The sequence below is a fragment of the Agelaius tricolor genome, unplaced genomic scaffold (genome assembly GCF_023055355.1).
Source record: "Agelaius tricolor isolate 1412-34295 unplaced genomic scaffold, bAgeTri1.0.p SCAF_1, whole genome shotgun sequence".
NCBI lineage: Eukaryota > Metazoa > Chordata > Aves > Passeriformes > Icteridae > Agelaius > Agelaius tricolor.
The window spans coordinates 35,478,703-35,492,414 of NW_027269261.1; the positions used below are offsets into that span (position 1 = coordinate 35,478,703).

Consider the following 13,712-nt stretch of genomic DNA (forward strand, 5'->3'; position numbering starts at 1 on the left):
TGGATTGGCTAGTGACATGACACCAGAGGGTCATGCTGCCACCCATAAGGACCCTAACAGCCTGGAGAAATGGGCTGGCAGGATCAACAAGGTGGAATGCCAGGTCCTGCATCTGAAGAGCAAAAACCCCAGACAGCACCAGCATATGCTCAGGGCTGCCCAGCTGGAAAGCAGCTTGGCAGAAAAGGCTCTGGCTGTTTGGGTGAGCATGGGTCAGCTCTGAGCCCTTGCAGCAAAGACTGATGGTACCTTGGGGCTGCATTAGAGTGTTGCCACCAGGCAAAGGGAAGGAGATCCTTTCCCTATGCTCAAGCCTGATGAGGCTATACCTGGAGTATTGTGTCCAGCTCTGGGCTTCCCAAGAGAGCAGTGGCCGTAGCACAGTGTCCATCCAAGAGGACAAAGATGGTTAGTGACTAGAGCATGTCTCTCATGATGAAAGGCTCCAGTCTTTCCTGAGCCTTCTCTTCTACAAACAGAACAGTCCTCTAGGCTGGGACTGTTCTGTTTGTAGAAGAGAAGGCTCAGGAGTGGTCTCCACAATTATTACCTGAAGGGATGGCATAGAGTAGACAGAGCCAGGCTCTTTCCAGTGATGCCCAGTGACAGCACCAGGGGCAATGGTCACACACTGAAGCACAGGAGATTCCCTCTGAACATCAGGAAACACTTTTTCATTTTGAGAGTGACCAAGTGCTGGCAAAGGTTAAACCAAAGCCTTTATCCTTAGCAATACACAGAAGCCATCTAGATGTGATCTTGGGCAGCTTGCTCAGGATGGCCCTGCTTGAGTAGATTTGGACCTTGTGTATTTCTGTCTTCCTGATTTAAATAAAATAATACAACTGACTTTGTTCTATAGAAGAAAAAAAATAAAAGAATTTATTAAAAATAAAAGGCTGTTTGCAAGGGCTTTTATGCTGTCATCCCCACAACTGTGAACTTCAACATAGGTCTTCAAGGAACAGGATGAGTGATATATTTATTGTTTGGGTGAAAAAAATGCAGTGTTTACTGCAGGGAAAATTTTCTAGGGTAGGCATGTAAGACAGGAAGGCACTGGCTGTGTCATACTGTTCTTTCCTTTGAACAAGGAGACTAATCATTGTTGTCAGTCCAACTTTTAAAATAAAGCCTTAAGGATTTTTCTTCTGGGAAACAATTGTAGAGCAGTAGAAATAACATCCAATTCAGAAATTGTTATAATCATGAGATAAATATTTTAATATATTATTCTGTATTCTTAGCATGCTCCCATCTTAGTATCGTCAAACTGCAAGTGTTCTATTATGTATAAATATTAAAGCTGCATTCTGCAATAAATTATTGCTTTAAAAGTTGTATTACAATGCCAAAATATTGCAAGAAAATTACCATTTCCCAAATAGCTTTCATGTATTTTTTGAAAGGTTATTACAATCTCTTGCCCTAAAACCTTGGGTGAGAAACATTTAATTATTATTCTTTAGAGTGTGACTTGATTTTCATACTATTACCATTCAGATTTGGAAGAAAATTGACTCTTAGTAGTGTGTCTCACCTCATACACAACATCCAGATTTTAATTTCATAGTTCAATTGAGATATTCTTTTCATGTTTCAGAACTGTAGAAGAAGTAACCATGAAGTCATGAGAAATCCAGCCGTTAAAGCAAAACGTTTGAAAATATAGATCAACATTTTATCTGCATGTGTCCTTTGGGAATGGAAAAAGTCCAACAAATGTTGATATCTAAAATTAATTTTTCCAAGAAAATTGGTTGCAAGTAAATAGGGAGTAACAGCAAGAGCTTTCTTGTTGTTCTGGTTTTGGGGTTTTGTACCTCTCTCCCTGCTGTTTTTCATGAGTTGTCCTACTTTGCCTCATCAATCTTTTGGTGTTTTTCTGGTTCACCGAAAGTGCTACGGAGTTTTGCATTTTTACAGGGTCAAAATTCTGTCTTGCACAGCAGACTAAACCTTAATTTTCTGTTATTATAGTGATAGCTGCTTTAAAATCAAAAAGATGAAAGATACTGTAGTTTTTTAGACTGTACTTCTCCATTAAGTTCTTAATCATTTAATTCATGGAGCTAATTTAAAGTTAAGAAAGTATTGTAAAACTACAGTATTTCTTTTTTTCAAAATGCTTTTCATATCATGCTGACTTGTTCCAGTAAGGGAACTTCAGTGGGACAAAAATAATGTTTTATTGTGTGAGAAGTGCCTTAGACACCTTGTTTCTGAACTTTCTTCATTAAAGCTTCATTGAGGAAGGTGTAAAAATCAAGTTGTACTCACTCACTTTTTTCATTTGCTGCTTGCTGTGTAACCTTAAAGGATGTTCTGAAATTATCATCTGCCACTAGGCTGTATTACAGTATTTGGAGGCTGACAAAACTTCACTTAGTGAGGGCACTTGAACTTGCTTCTATGCCTGAAGTAAAAGGCCTTCAAAAAGTAGCCCTGCAGAAGAGCCATAAAGAGTTTAAAGCTGTCCCTTTAACTGTAGTTGCAGCAGTTTAAATTGCCAGATGACTAATGGTGAGCCTTCCAGCATGGAGTTTCTCTCCTTTGCTGGCTGAACATCTCCTCTCAGCCCTCTTCCAGTTGTCTCTTCTGATCAGCCCTTTCTGACCCCTCCTGCAATTTCTCTTCTACACTGCAGCTCTTGCCTTCTCCCATACACTTCTGTACATGGCGCAAGCAAAGTTCATAAATAAAAAATACAATTATATATTTTCTCCCTACTTCTAGATTACTTAAAACAGTCTCTTTCATAGCAGACTTATGCTGTCTAGCAGCACTGCAGCATCTCTTTTAGCCTTGGTATGGTTATTAGCATACAAACATAAGTTTAGTGCACAGATTACTCATAATACTAAAAATATGAGCAACTGATTAAACTGTTCCTTTCTAGAGTACTTTGTTCTTGCATCATAATCTATTTTACCATGTCTCTATTTGAAGAAAAGCCCAGAAAACCTACACATACATACATACATAGCGGTACATCTGTTCTTTGAAAGAGTTGAAGATTTTACTGGGCTGTTTGGATTAGGATAGTTTCTGGTAGGTGCAATTGTAATACATTCTGCACATTTTTTAGTGCATCAGAAGTGTGGATATGTTCCATTGTGGTTAACAGGGAAAGTGGGGAAGATGATCCAGGTCACCAAAGGTCTGAAATGCCTTTGCAGATATCCAGACCTGTCCATAGTGTTATGTCAGGATGGGGAAATTAGGTTCATAGGTCAGATACTTCAGCTGGATGCCTCGAGTTGAGCATGTGTAGGTGACACAACCTCCTTGCCATTGTTAGAAAAGCTCGTGTTGTGTTTTATGTTTTTCTGCCTCTTTTTGCATCTTCCATGGCACCTGCACTAGGCAAAGAAAGATGCATGATATGTAATTAACAACTAAACACGTGGTGACTGCCAACTATTCTAAAAGGCAAAAGAGTATTGAACTAAACAAAAACCAAAACTGACAACAAACAAAAAAAATCCTACAAACCCCCCACTCACCCCATCCCTGCAAAAAACCAACCCAAACCCAACAACAAAGAAAAGAAACCACCTTTTCTACTTTTCTGTCTCTCGGGTTACTAGATAATAGCAATAATCAGATACTTTATTCTTCCTTATCCTTAACTTTTAAGAGGGTATTTTCCTGTATTTCAAACTCCATCCTTATTTGACTGGAATTGGCAACCAGTTTAAAACCTCTCAGGTAGAGGTGCTAGCAGATTGCATAAACTTGAGAAATTCAAATAAAAAAGGATTAATTTGCTTTTAGCACTGGCAAGAAATGCCAGTATTGCTTCTCTTCTCACATTTCCTTGAAGAAATCAAAGTTGACATTGCTGAAATGTGATGTTTTTTCTCCTTAATAGAAAATACTAGTGCTGAAATACAGTGAGTTCTGGGTTAAAGGGCTAAGTTTGCCACTTAGAGGCAACCGAAATACAATTTCAATGGGAAATGATAAAAAAGTGTTAGTTACTATTTCTAATGATGAAATGTAATCTAAACCAGAGACTTTTAATGCTATCTTATTTTGTTGATTGTGAGGGGTTTTTTTCCCTCCTCCTCTGTATAGTCTTTCAACATAATATGCTTTTTATTTTAAAAATTTGAGCAATATCTGTGGCACTTGTGGTTTGGTTTCAAAGAAAACCAGATGTGTGGGTCTGAAATGTGTTTGAAATCAAGATTTGAAGGGCAGTGTGTTGAATTTTTTTTAATGCAATAGGCCAATGCTGCTTGTGTTGATTTTTTTTTAATGCAATAGGCCAATGCTGCTTTAAAAAAACCAAATTATATTAAAAATCTTTTATCTTGACATTTCCAAGAAGTGAACAGTTTCCATTTGTAAAAGAAAGTAATTGCAGTGGACTATCGAGACCTGAAGAAAAGGTTGAGTCTGTAATAGGCAAGTCTATAAGGTACTGCATTGGTCTCTTGAGAACATGAACCACATATTTATCACTGTTCCCAGTGTTATACTGGGGCAAACCTCTGCAGATGGAAGTGTAGGATTAATGCAGCAAGTAGGCAAAATAAGAGGAAATTAGCAAAAATCAAGTAAATTGGGAAAAAATATTTCTTCACAGGGGTCAGTGTTAAATCAAAATAAACTTGATAAATTGCAGTGAAGAAAATCTAACTTTTGCTCAGAAGTAATATATATATAAAGTAAAATTACTCAGACTATTGCTCAGGCTGCTTTAGGGTAGGAGAGACAGATGAACTTTTGGCTCTGGAAAGGTTGACATGAGCCTTTTGAAGTGAAGGCTGAATCCAAGGTGCTTGTTGCTCTTGACAAGCTGTTTCATATTCACCTTTCCAGGTGACAATATGAGCAGATCTCAAATGGAGTATACCCAGGCACTTGAGAAACACTCCAGCCAGAGTGCTGTGAGCCCAGCTGCTTGCAGATGTACCAGGGCTCCTGCCTGGCAGGGGAAATTGCCGCTTCCAGAGGGCAGTTGTTTTTCTGGAATAGGTGAGACCTTGTACTGTTATAAATGCCTTCATTCAGCCTCTTGTCTCTCTTGTGTTTTACAATTGCCTGTTTGTTGGATACGAGAGATAATTAAGTAATTTAAAAGATTAATTGGTTTCATAACTGAATTTGCATTCCAGGGATTCTGGAATTGCAGGAAGCTATTCATGCAAAAAATGCCTTTGTGTTAGTTCTAAATAGCTCTATAAATGTGAGACCTCATTGGTTTTATGACTGTAGCCTTTAAACAAATAACTCATCTGTCTTCAACATGATTAATTATTTTAAACATTTAGGGTGAGATTGATTGTCAAAGGCGATTAAGATTTTTTTTATCTAATATTTTTTCAATACAGGATTTGCAATTTAATTAAGATGTTGCTAACCAGCTGTCTTTTACATGGAAGAAAATATTCTCTTTGTACACTTGTTTAATTAACAGTAGCTATAGGTAATAGATCCATTGAAGGCTTACATTGTAGCACAGACAAAAAAGATTAGTAGTTGAGTTCATAATTTTTTGTGTTTAAACAAAAGGCTATAAACAAACTCATAAGTTCCTTGTCATAGAGCTTATATGGGCAATTTCATCAGTTTTTTATTGATATTGATAGATCTCAAGGCCCAGACTGGGATACTATGCTGTAATGGGTGTCACTTTGTGGTACAGTGTAATCCTCTATAATTTTCTTCTGATGTAATAAGAATTTTGAAATTGGGGAGGGGAAATATTCATATAAACAAATACTACTTGCATTTCCCTTAAGTCCCAGCTTTTTTCAGATAGAGCATGTGTGCTTTTATTTTGGTTTTGCCTTAGATGACAGTAAGTAATTACAAAGACATCATTGTTTTTCTGTAGATTGACTTGTGTGTGGAAATGTTAGTACATGGAATACTGATTTAATTTACTGGATGCAGATTTCTCATAGTTTCTTCTAGTTAGCTTATGTTTCTTGTTCCTGAAGTTAGTTTGTATGTAAACTGAATTTCTCATATAGTTGTTTATAGGCAGGATGTTTCCAGGAATTTCTTTGGGATAAAATCTTCCATTTTATTCAAAACACACTAGACAACAGTTGCTAAGCTTGAGATATGTGATTTGATTTCCTTTCAAGTTTCAAATATATTTCCATAGAATTTAGAATCCAATGAACTTTACCTATCTCATCTTCCTTAAATTCAGTTTCACATTCTGTTCCATTTTGTTTGTAGGTGCTCTCCCCACTTTCCTGGTTGCACAGTGGGACTTTTCCCACTGCTGCTGGTGCCCAGATGGTCTCCTTGCGGGAGGAGCAGCCTCAGCCATTCTGTGGGTGAGTAGAGGCCATTGGGATGGAGGCCTGGACAGTAGTGCCTCTCCTCCTACTTGCCCCTATTCTCTTCTTGCCAGGCAGCTTGTGAATTCCTCTCAAACTCTATCTATTTGGCATGCAGCATTGGAATTTCCCTCCAGTTTACAGGCACAGTGGAGGAGGTCTTTTGACAAAAGTTTTTATCTGGAGAAAAACTCTTAATAGCCTTCCAGTGATGTGGCAGCTCCTGGTTAGTCTGTTAACTGCAGTGAGAAAGAAGCATCCATTCCCATGGGCCTCTCAGTGTCTGGGGTTCCTGCCATCAGAAATCTTGGTCACAAAGCTAAAAGACCACCAAGTGTTACAGGTCATGGGTTGAACATATTCTGGTGCTTCCTCTGTTTCTTCTTCTTCATCGATTTGTCACTGAGGAAATCTGGAGTCCTGCTTTGTTAGTAGGAATTGGTGGAGATGTGCAGGACTGCTAGTTAGAAATGGGTGTGGGAAGAACCAACAAAACTTCCTATTTTTTTTAGTTTGGTTTTTTTTTACAGTGGGGCTCCTTTAACCTGTATGTTTTTGGAGGTGCCTAGCTAAAATAAAATCATAGGTTGAAAACATATATTCAGTTCTGCTTCTTCTTAAAGACCGATTTCTTATCTTTTGTCTGAAGTAGTTCAACAAGATACTTGATCACTGATCATGAAGTTTTTCATGTTGGTTGGAAGTGGTGCTTTGAAATGGTGCTTGATTCAACAAGTTAGACAAGCTTTTTCAAACTATCAAGGTTTTGCTTTCCTTAAGTGGTGGGATTAAGTCACCTTCATGCTGAGCATTACTCTGTTAGCTACTAGCTCCATTTAGGATTTGCATAATGCTGTCTTTAAAATAAACCAGTGTAGTTCAAAAGCTATATAGGAGCTGTTAGTACTAAATGAGCATCTGAAAGGTTCATATATTCAAGATTTACTGACAATAATCTGTTAAAGCATTTAGTAAATGGATGCTTAAGTTTGTGGACCAGCACTAGATGATAATTTGTGGTGACTGCAAAGCTACCTAAATGAGAGTCTAAAGAAGGCAGTGGTAAAAGGACAATTGCCATTCCTTAGCATTTTCCATTACTTAAAATAAGCATCTCACATCTACAAAAAATGTGTAAGCAAGCAAAGTAGAATAAGAGGAGACTTCTAAAGTAAATACACTTTGAGGTGGAGAAGGCTTTCATGACATCTGCATAAGTATTTTTGTACTTTATACAAAGATTATTTAATCTTTTTTTTAAGACAAGATCATTTATTAGAACCTCTGTTCATTTGCCTAATTAAATAGTACTCAAATTTAGGCACTCAACATTTGAATTGACTACTCTGTTATAGAATTCCATGCTATATACAAGGTTGTGGTCAATTAAAGTAGACTCAGTGAATTCTTATTCAGTAAGAAATGTTAAATTCAGATTAAAAACTAATGTATTGTTTAGCAAATGTGATTAACTTTGCTCATGTTCATTTGGAGCTTTTCTCATTTGAAGTTGTAGTTGATATGAAAACTTTGAAGAACTTTCCTCTTCAGTTTCTTGAAACTTTTTATGGCTGATGTTTCTTCAATGCTATCTTGATTGTACATTACTTCTTGTTATCCTTAACTTTTTATTTTTCCTTTATTTTGTTAGGAAAAATCCTTCCAGAAAAATAATTTCAGTTAACATGTACTGTTTGAACTGTTGTCTAGTCCAGTGTTAAATAGTGTATTGCTGCTGTTATAATAATGTTAGAAAGTACAGGAGGTTAGAAAAAAATCAATTACTGATAGCATTTAGGGTGGTAAATCATAACAGATACTATTTGATGATGCTTGTGTCTTGTTCTTTTAATGATTCTGCAGACACCTGTAGTACTGTTTTATGTGTTAATTGATGAGTGGTGGTGGTGTTATAGTAAGAGTGGCTAAGTGGTGACTTGCATTTTTGGGCTTGTTTTTTATATGTCTTGATCAAAAAAGTCACTTAATACTAATTAGAGACTAAGCATTATCAGTACACAAATTACTATTACATCATCATTTTTATCAGTCTTTTTGCTTGATATTACTACTGATTGTGGCTAATTGAATTATATTTTAGATAGATGTAAGACTTGGGGAGGGGTGGGATACTCTTATGTATTAAAGCTGACATGGTGAATAGACAAATACCACATCCACACAGTGAATGTAGATATTTGGTGTCTGTGAAAGGAATCGTCTCTGTGTTAAGTGTCTGATGTGAAGATTTTTAGAATTCCATTACACAATTATGTCCCTTTGCTCTCTGTGGAAAAATCTTTGCGGTATGAAGCTACATACTACACATTTGTCAGAAATGTATCTTGAAAACATTTTTCACTATTAGAATGAAGGCTGAAGGTGGTACGAAAATTGCCTTCGATGCATTTTTTTCAACCCCACCATAAAAAACTGATCAGAGAGAGAAATGGTAGGTGTGTGCTTGTGTTTATCTGCAGTGTTTGACTTCTTAGCGAGCAGCAGGAGTGATTTCTGCTGCAGAGAAACTGATAGTGGGCAGGTGGCCAAAGCTGCTTTGGCTTGCTGAGACGCCACTGAGGAGCAGGATGCTGAGAGAGTCCAGCTCGGGATTGTTTTGGGATAGAAGTGAGCAAGCAGCTGTGCCAGCTTTCCCTCTGCTCCGTGCAAAGCCATGGTGCCAGCTGCCTGCAGCAGCGGTGTGGGCGGTCGGACGCCTTCCCTGGCACTGCCTTCAGGTAGAGATCTGAGCTGTGGCGTTAATCCTCTTCTGTTTACTCTGCCTTGCACCAAGGGAGAATTTTCGCATTTACTGCGTCACTGGATAAAAGCCATTTACACAGTACGGTACTCCTTCTCAACTTTATCACCTCGTCCACTCCTTTAAACTTCTCCCAAACTAGGCTTTCGCACATCTGATGGTAAACGTTCTTGGTAGTACAAGACCTTTTTTGATATTGATTTGACCTTGAGGCAGAGTTATGTCAGGCTCTTCAGCTGCCCAGTTAAACGGTCTGCTATTCTAGTCAGCTCTGCGTATTTCGTATCACTATCATCATTAGAAATCGCCGTAGAAGTTAATTTGAATGCTTCTTCTCATACTTTTGTGTGCTTTTATGGACAAACTGGATGAGTTCACTGCTTGTTTGGTTCTGGCAGTAGCATTTAATGCAGAAAGCATATTCTTGGAGCAGGCGTGCGAAATGCGGTGAGGGTTGCTTGTCGGGTGAAGGAGGCTGTGACCTGCATGCAGGTTTGTTTTGATGTGTTCTCCATTCATGGCTTCCAGCATGCTTCTGAGCACCACACTCTGTGCCAGGCTGATCAAAACATTGGCTTTTTCTCCATTAGCTGCATCCTTTATTTCTTAGCTTCCTGTGGCTTCTGTGGTGCTGTTGGTCCCATCAGGAGGCCAAGCCAGGACAGTTTGCACAAGGAATGCCTGCGGTCAATGGCAGTGATTCTCTCTTTGCAGCTTTGCCTGGTTGAAGAACAGGATTATTCTTAGTCTTCTCTGTGTTTTGCATTTGTGCCGTTCTTCGTGATCTATCAAACATAATTAACTCTTCCAAAATTTGTGGTACCCCTGAGTAATCCTTCTGTCTCCAGACAAAACCAGTGTTCCTTGTTCATTTATCTTTAGCCACTTCAGTGATGCTGCCCGAGGGAGGCGTTCTTGGTGTTCTCTGTAGGTCCAGTGCAATAGCAAACACCTTTTCTTTTGGTTACAGTAGAGGCCTTTTAATTGATCTTGATATGTGTTTCTTTCTCATCTGCATCTGTGATGATGCAGAGAAATTAGAATATGACTGAAGAGATTTGAATACTCGAGAAATATTTTTCAAAGAGACAGTAGCATGTTTTTTCTGAAGGTACAGGTCTGGTAGCTCTTTATTTTTCCCAGTGATCTTTATGCTTCTGATTTACTGTTAACAATAATAGGACAAAAATCCACTAGTACATTTCCTAGCTTTTATCAGTAGCAGAAGATATATGAATAATGTAGCAAATTCAATGATGATTTTAATGAGTGGGTTTTCCATAATGTCATGATGTTCTGGGTTATTTTTTGTTTATACGCACACGTGTGTGTGCGTTCGTATATATAAACATAAACTAAACTTACAGACCCATCTGACTAAAATTTCATAATGTGATGCAGCACTGTTACATAACCTTTCTAAAGTAACCCATTGCTTCTATATCATTTCAAAGAACAACTGTATGTACTTCCAATGTTATGCATACTTCAGCATGATCAGAAATACCTGGGGTAAACCAGTGTGCTGGTGAGAAAAATACACTGGTAATGGTCATGGAATAGAGGTGGTGTCTGTTTTACAGATATACCCCAAAGCTTAACTCTCTTAAATTAGTAATACAGTAATTGCTTTTTCGCTGTTGTTATTATAATCAATGATATTTAGCTTCATTTAATGTACAATAATATTAAGGCAGGCTTCTTTATATGTAATGAAGCTGCTATATGGTGATGCTGAAGGGATTATATGTCCAGGATTGAATACATTTATGTTATAAGCCATGAGCATTTCCAGTTCTCTGAACCTCTGTTTGTATAAACAGAGTGACAGATTTATTGATTAACATTTGTCTCTGTACAAGGTTTAATAATTTCTTTGCTTTCTTCCATCCTTGTAATATAGAGTAGAATATTAAACATTGTTTGTATGTAACATTTGTTTGCAATTTGAATTAGTAAAAATTTTTCCAGGTGACTGTTTGTATATTGCATTTACATTTGTACATATATTTTCTTTTGCTGTTTATGTATGAAGAGATGTTACTGGCTATGCATATGAATAATTTTGAAGCTTTGATTTTTATCATTAATTAGCAAATTATTGGCAAAAATGTTTAAAGAGTAAGATGTTTTTCCTTTACAGCACAGGAAAAATAATTGTAGGACAAATGAAACTCTAAACTTAAAAAAAAATAATGTGAGTAAGCTTCAAGTGTAGCATTTTTTTTTTTTACTGTTTTGATTTGCTATTCTTAAACAGTGGAAAAAAATAAAGACTATCTAGTTTGGAATTTTTGTTACAAAAATTTCAATTTGACTTGGTATTAAGATGGTGAATTCTGGTATGAGCTTGAAAACTTAGTTCAAGTAGGTTGATTTGATTGTTCCCATATCCATAGAAACTCTAGCATGGTGTCCATGGGATGTTTATCGCCTCTGTTGCTGGATGCAACAAAGAAATAGCATACACATGGTGTAACATCCAGCCAATTATTTTAGGGCTGTGTACTCTTTCTGCTGTTTGCTTGTTTATTATTCCAGAAGGTATTTCCATACATTTTTCTTCTCTAATAAAAACTTAGTTTTTACCATCTCATATTAAGGAACAGCGCTTCTTAGTTATCATTCTTATCTGTGGCATTTTTACTTTTTCAAAGAAATTGCTGTGCTTTATACTTCATTGGATTAGGAATTTTGCTTCTGCATTCAAACATGTGCGTAGTTGCTTCCATTATATCATGCCTGGTACAGTAACTAAACCCATAATGTAATGGGGAGGGTGCATTTAGTCTTAAAGAGTCTCTTTGCTTTTCAGAGCTACAAATTAACTTTCTTGAAATCTGATGCAATTATGTCAAAAGCTTCCTTTTTAATTTTATGCTTCTAAGGATCTCATTTATGAGCAGTGCTTCTCTATGTATTCTCTTCTTACTACATTTTTTCTTATATTTACAATAATGAGTCTTTTACTCAGATTTGGACTGGAACCAACAAGAAACTACTTTAAAAAAAAAAGGTAAAGAGGAGTCCCAGCAGAAAGCAAATGACACAATTCTTGGTGTTTGTTGCCAGCTAGGAGTGTAAACTTACAATGTTTTACTTGTTAGGGTGTGACTGCATGTGTTTACTCCTTTGCCATATGATCTCTAGGGCCTAGCTTGTGATGTAATGTTCTTACAATTAACTTACTTCTTTTTAAGAGCACAGTGTTTATTCCATGGCTAATGGAATACCTCAGGTGCAGTACGTAACCTTAACAACCTAGTTGTGTTTGTAATAGTTATGGCTTTTTTTTCTGTCAATAAAAAGTTCATCAGGATTTAATTTCGCATCATTTTGTGCTGTTTTATGAAAATGTCTTTGTATGAAAACTGAGTTGACTTTCACTATTATATTGCCGATGCTCTGAGAGTAAATGTATGGTTGTGGGCTTGCCTGGTTTTTCTTGAAGTTTGTTGCTGAACCCCACTGTGGCAATTATAAAGTACTTATTAAAAGTGTAGCATTTTAACACACTTTCCTCATAAAGCTTGGTCCATATGTGTAAGCACAATGGATAACTTTGCTAGCATAATATCAATGAAGTCAACAGAACCAGCAGCAACTGAAGTGGCCTGAATTGTGGTGGCTTAGGCCATTAGGGCACTGTGGTTATTTTCGGTACAACTGTGCTGTGTGTGACAAACATGCGGGTACACTGGGTGTTTAGTTCTCTGTATATTAGTGACTAGATCAGGACCTTGTTTGTGAAACATGCACCTGTATGTTTCAGGTGCAAATTTAGCATCACTAGCCTCTCAGTTACATTATTGTCTCCAAAAGATATTTCAACAATTATTGGGTTCTGTCTGTCTGTTCTATATCAAACCTTCTTTGAAGCTAAGGATGAGTTCTAGTTTTTGTGCTTCAGCATGTATACCTTTAAACATAGGTAAATGTACCACTTAAAAGTCTTAAGAGGGTGGATGAAGTGTGCTTCCTTGTACTGTTTTGTTTCTTTTTGTGCATGGTATGCTGAGGGGCAAAAAGGCCGTCACGCCTGCCCTGATCATTGCTGTACTCTTCTCCTGCATTCTTGGTGGCTTTTCCTAGGTGAGAGAGGGAGCAAATTAAACTAGTGTTGAGATAATTTAGCAGTTCAGGTATTTTGTTGCTGAACTTTAAAAATGTAAATTTAAGTGCTTTCTACTACATCTGCTTCTGGACAATTTAAAACCAAAGTAAAAACAACAAAGTGCAATCCCAGAACAAATAATCAGTTTAGGTGGTTTTGTTTTTTTTTTTCTTTAAGGGTTTTGTATTAAGTACATTTTAATGTTCATGATTTAAAAAAAAATAAACTCTGGGGAACTCTGTACCTCAGATTTAACTTTGACATTGATGATTTTTGTACTTGGAGATAACCAGTAGGGAAAATCTGTATTCATTATGTGCTTTCTTTTACCAGCTGTCTCTTTAGTATCTGATATGACATTATCTGTCAAAATAGACATTGTTTATAGTTAGCCAGGGTATAAACCATTCAAAAAATGTTTGCAAAAGTTCAGTAGAGATTTAAGAAAAAGCTTTTCCATCAGTGGGCTTTTATACATGAGAAGGCAAGGAAAGATTCCATGCAGTCTTTTAACTCTGTGCTGTCTGGTGTA

At 37.0% G+C, this 13,712-nt stretch overlaps 1 protein-coding gene across 2 annotated transcripts in view; it reads left to right on the plus strand.

The window, feature by feature from the left end:
* Positions 1-13,712, plus strand: part of CRIM1 (cysteine rich transmembrane BMP regulator 1) — a 175,881-nt gene that overhangs the window by 48,827 nt on the left and 113,342 nt on the right. The window contains exons 3-4 of one of the 2 annotated variants that reach the window (XM_071429520.1): positions 4,831-4,986; positions 6,202-6,302. The exons of the other annotated variant lie outside the window; for it this stretch is intronic. Of the exons in view, the coding sequence (XP_071285621.1) occupies positions 4,919-4,986; positions 6,202-6,302 (169 nt within the window). The 5' untranslated portion in view covers positions 4,831-4,918. The remainder of the gene's footprint in view (positions 1-4,830; positions 4,987-6,201; positions 6,303-13,712) is intronic. 2 annotated transcript variants of the gene reach the window in all.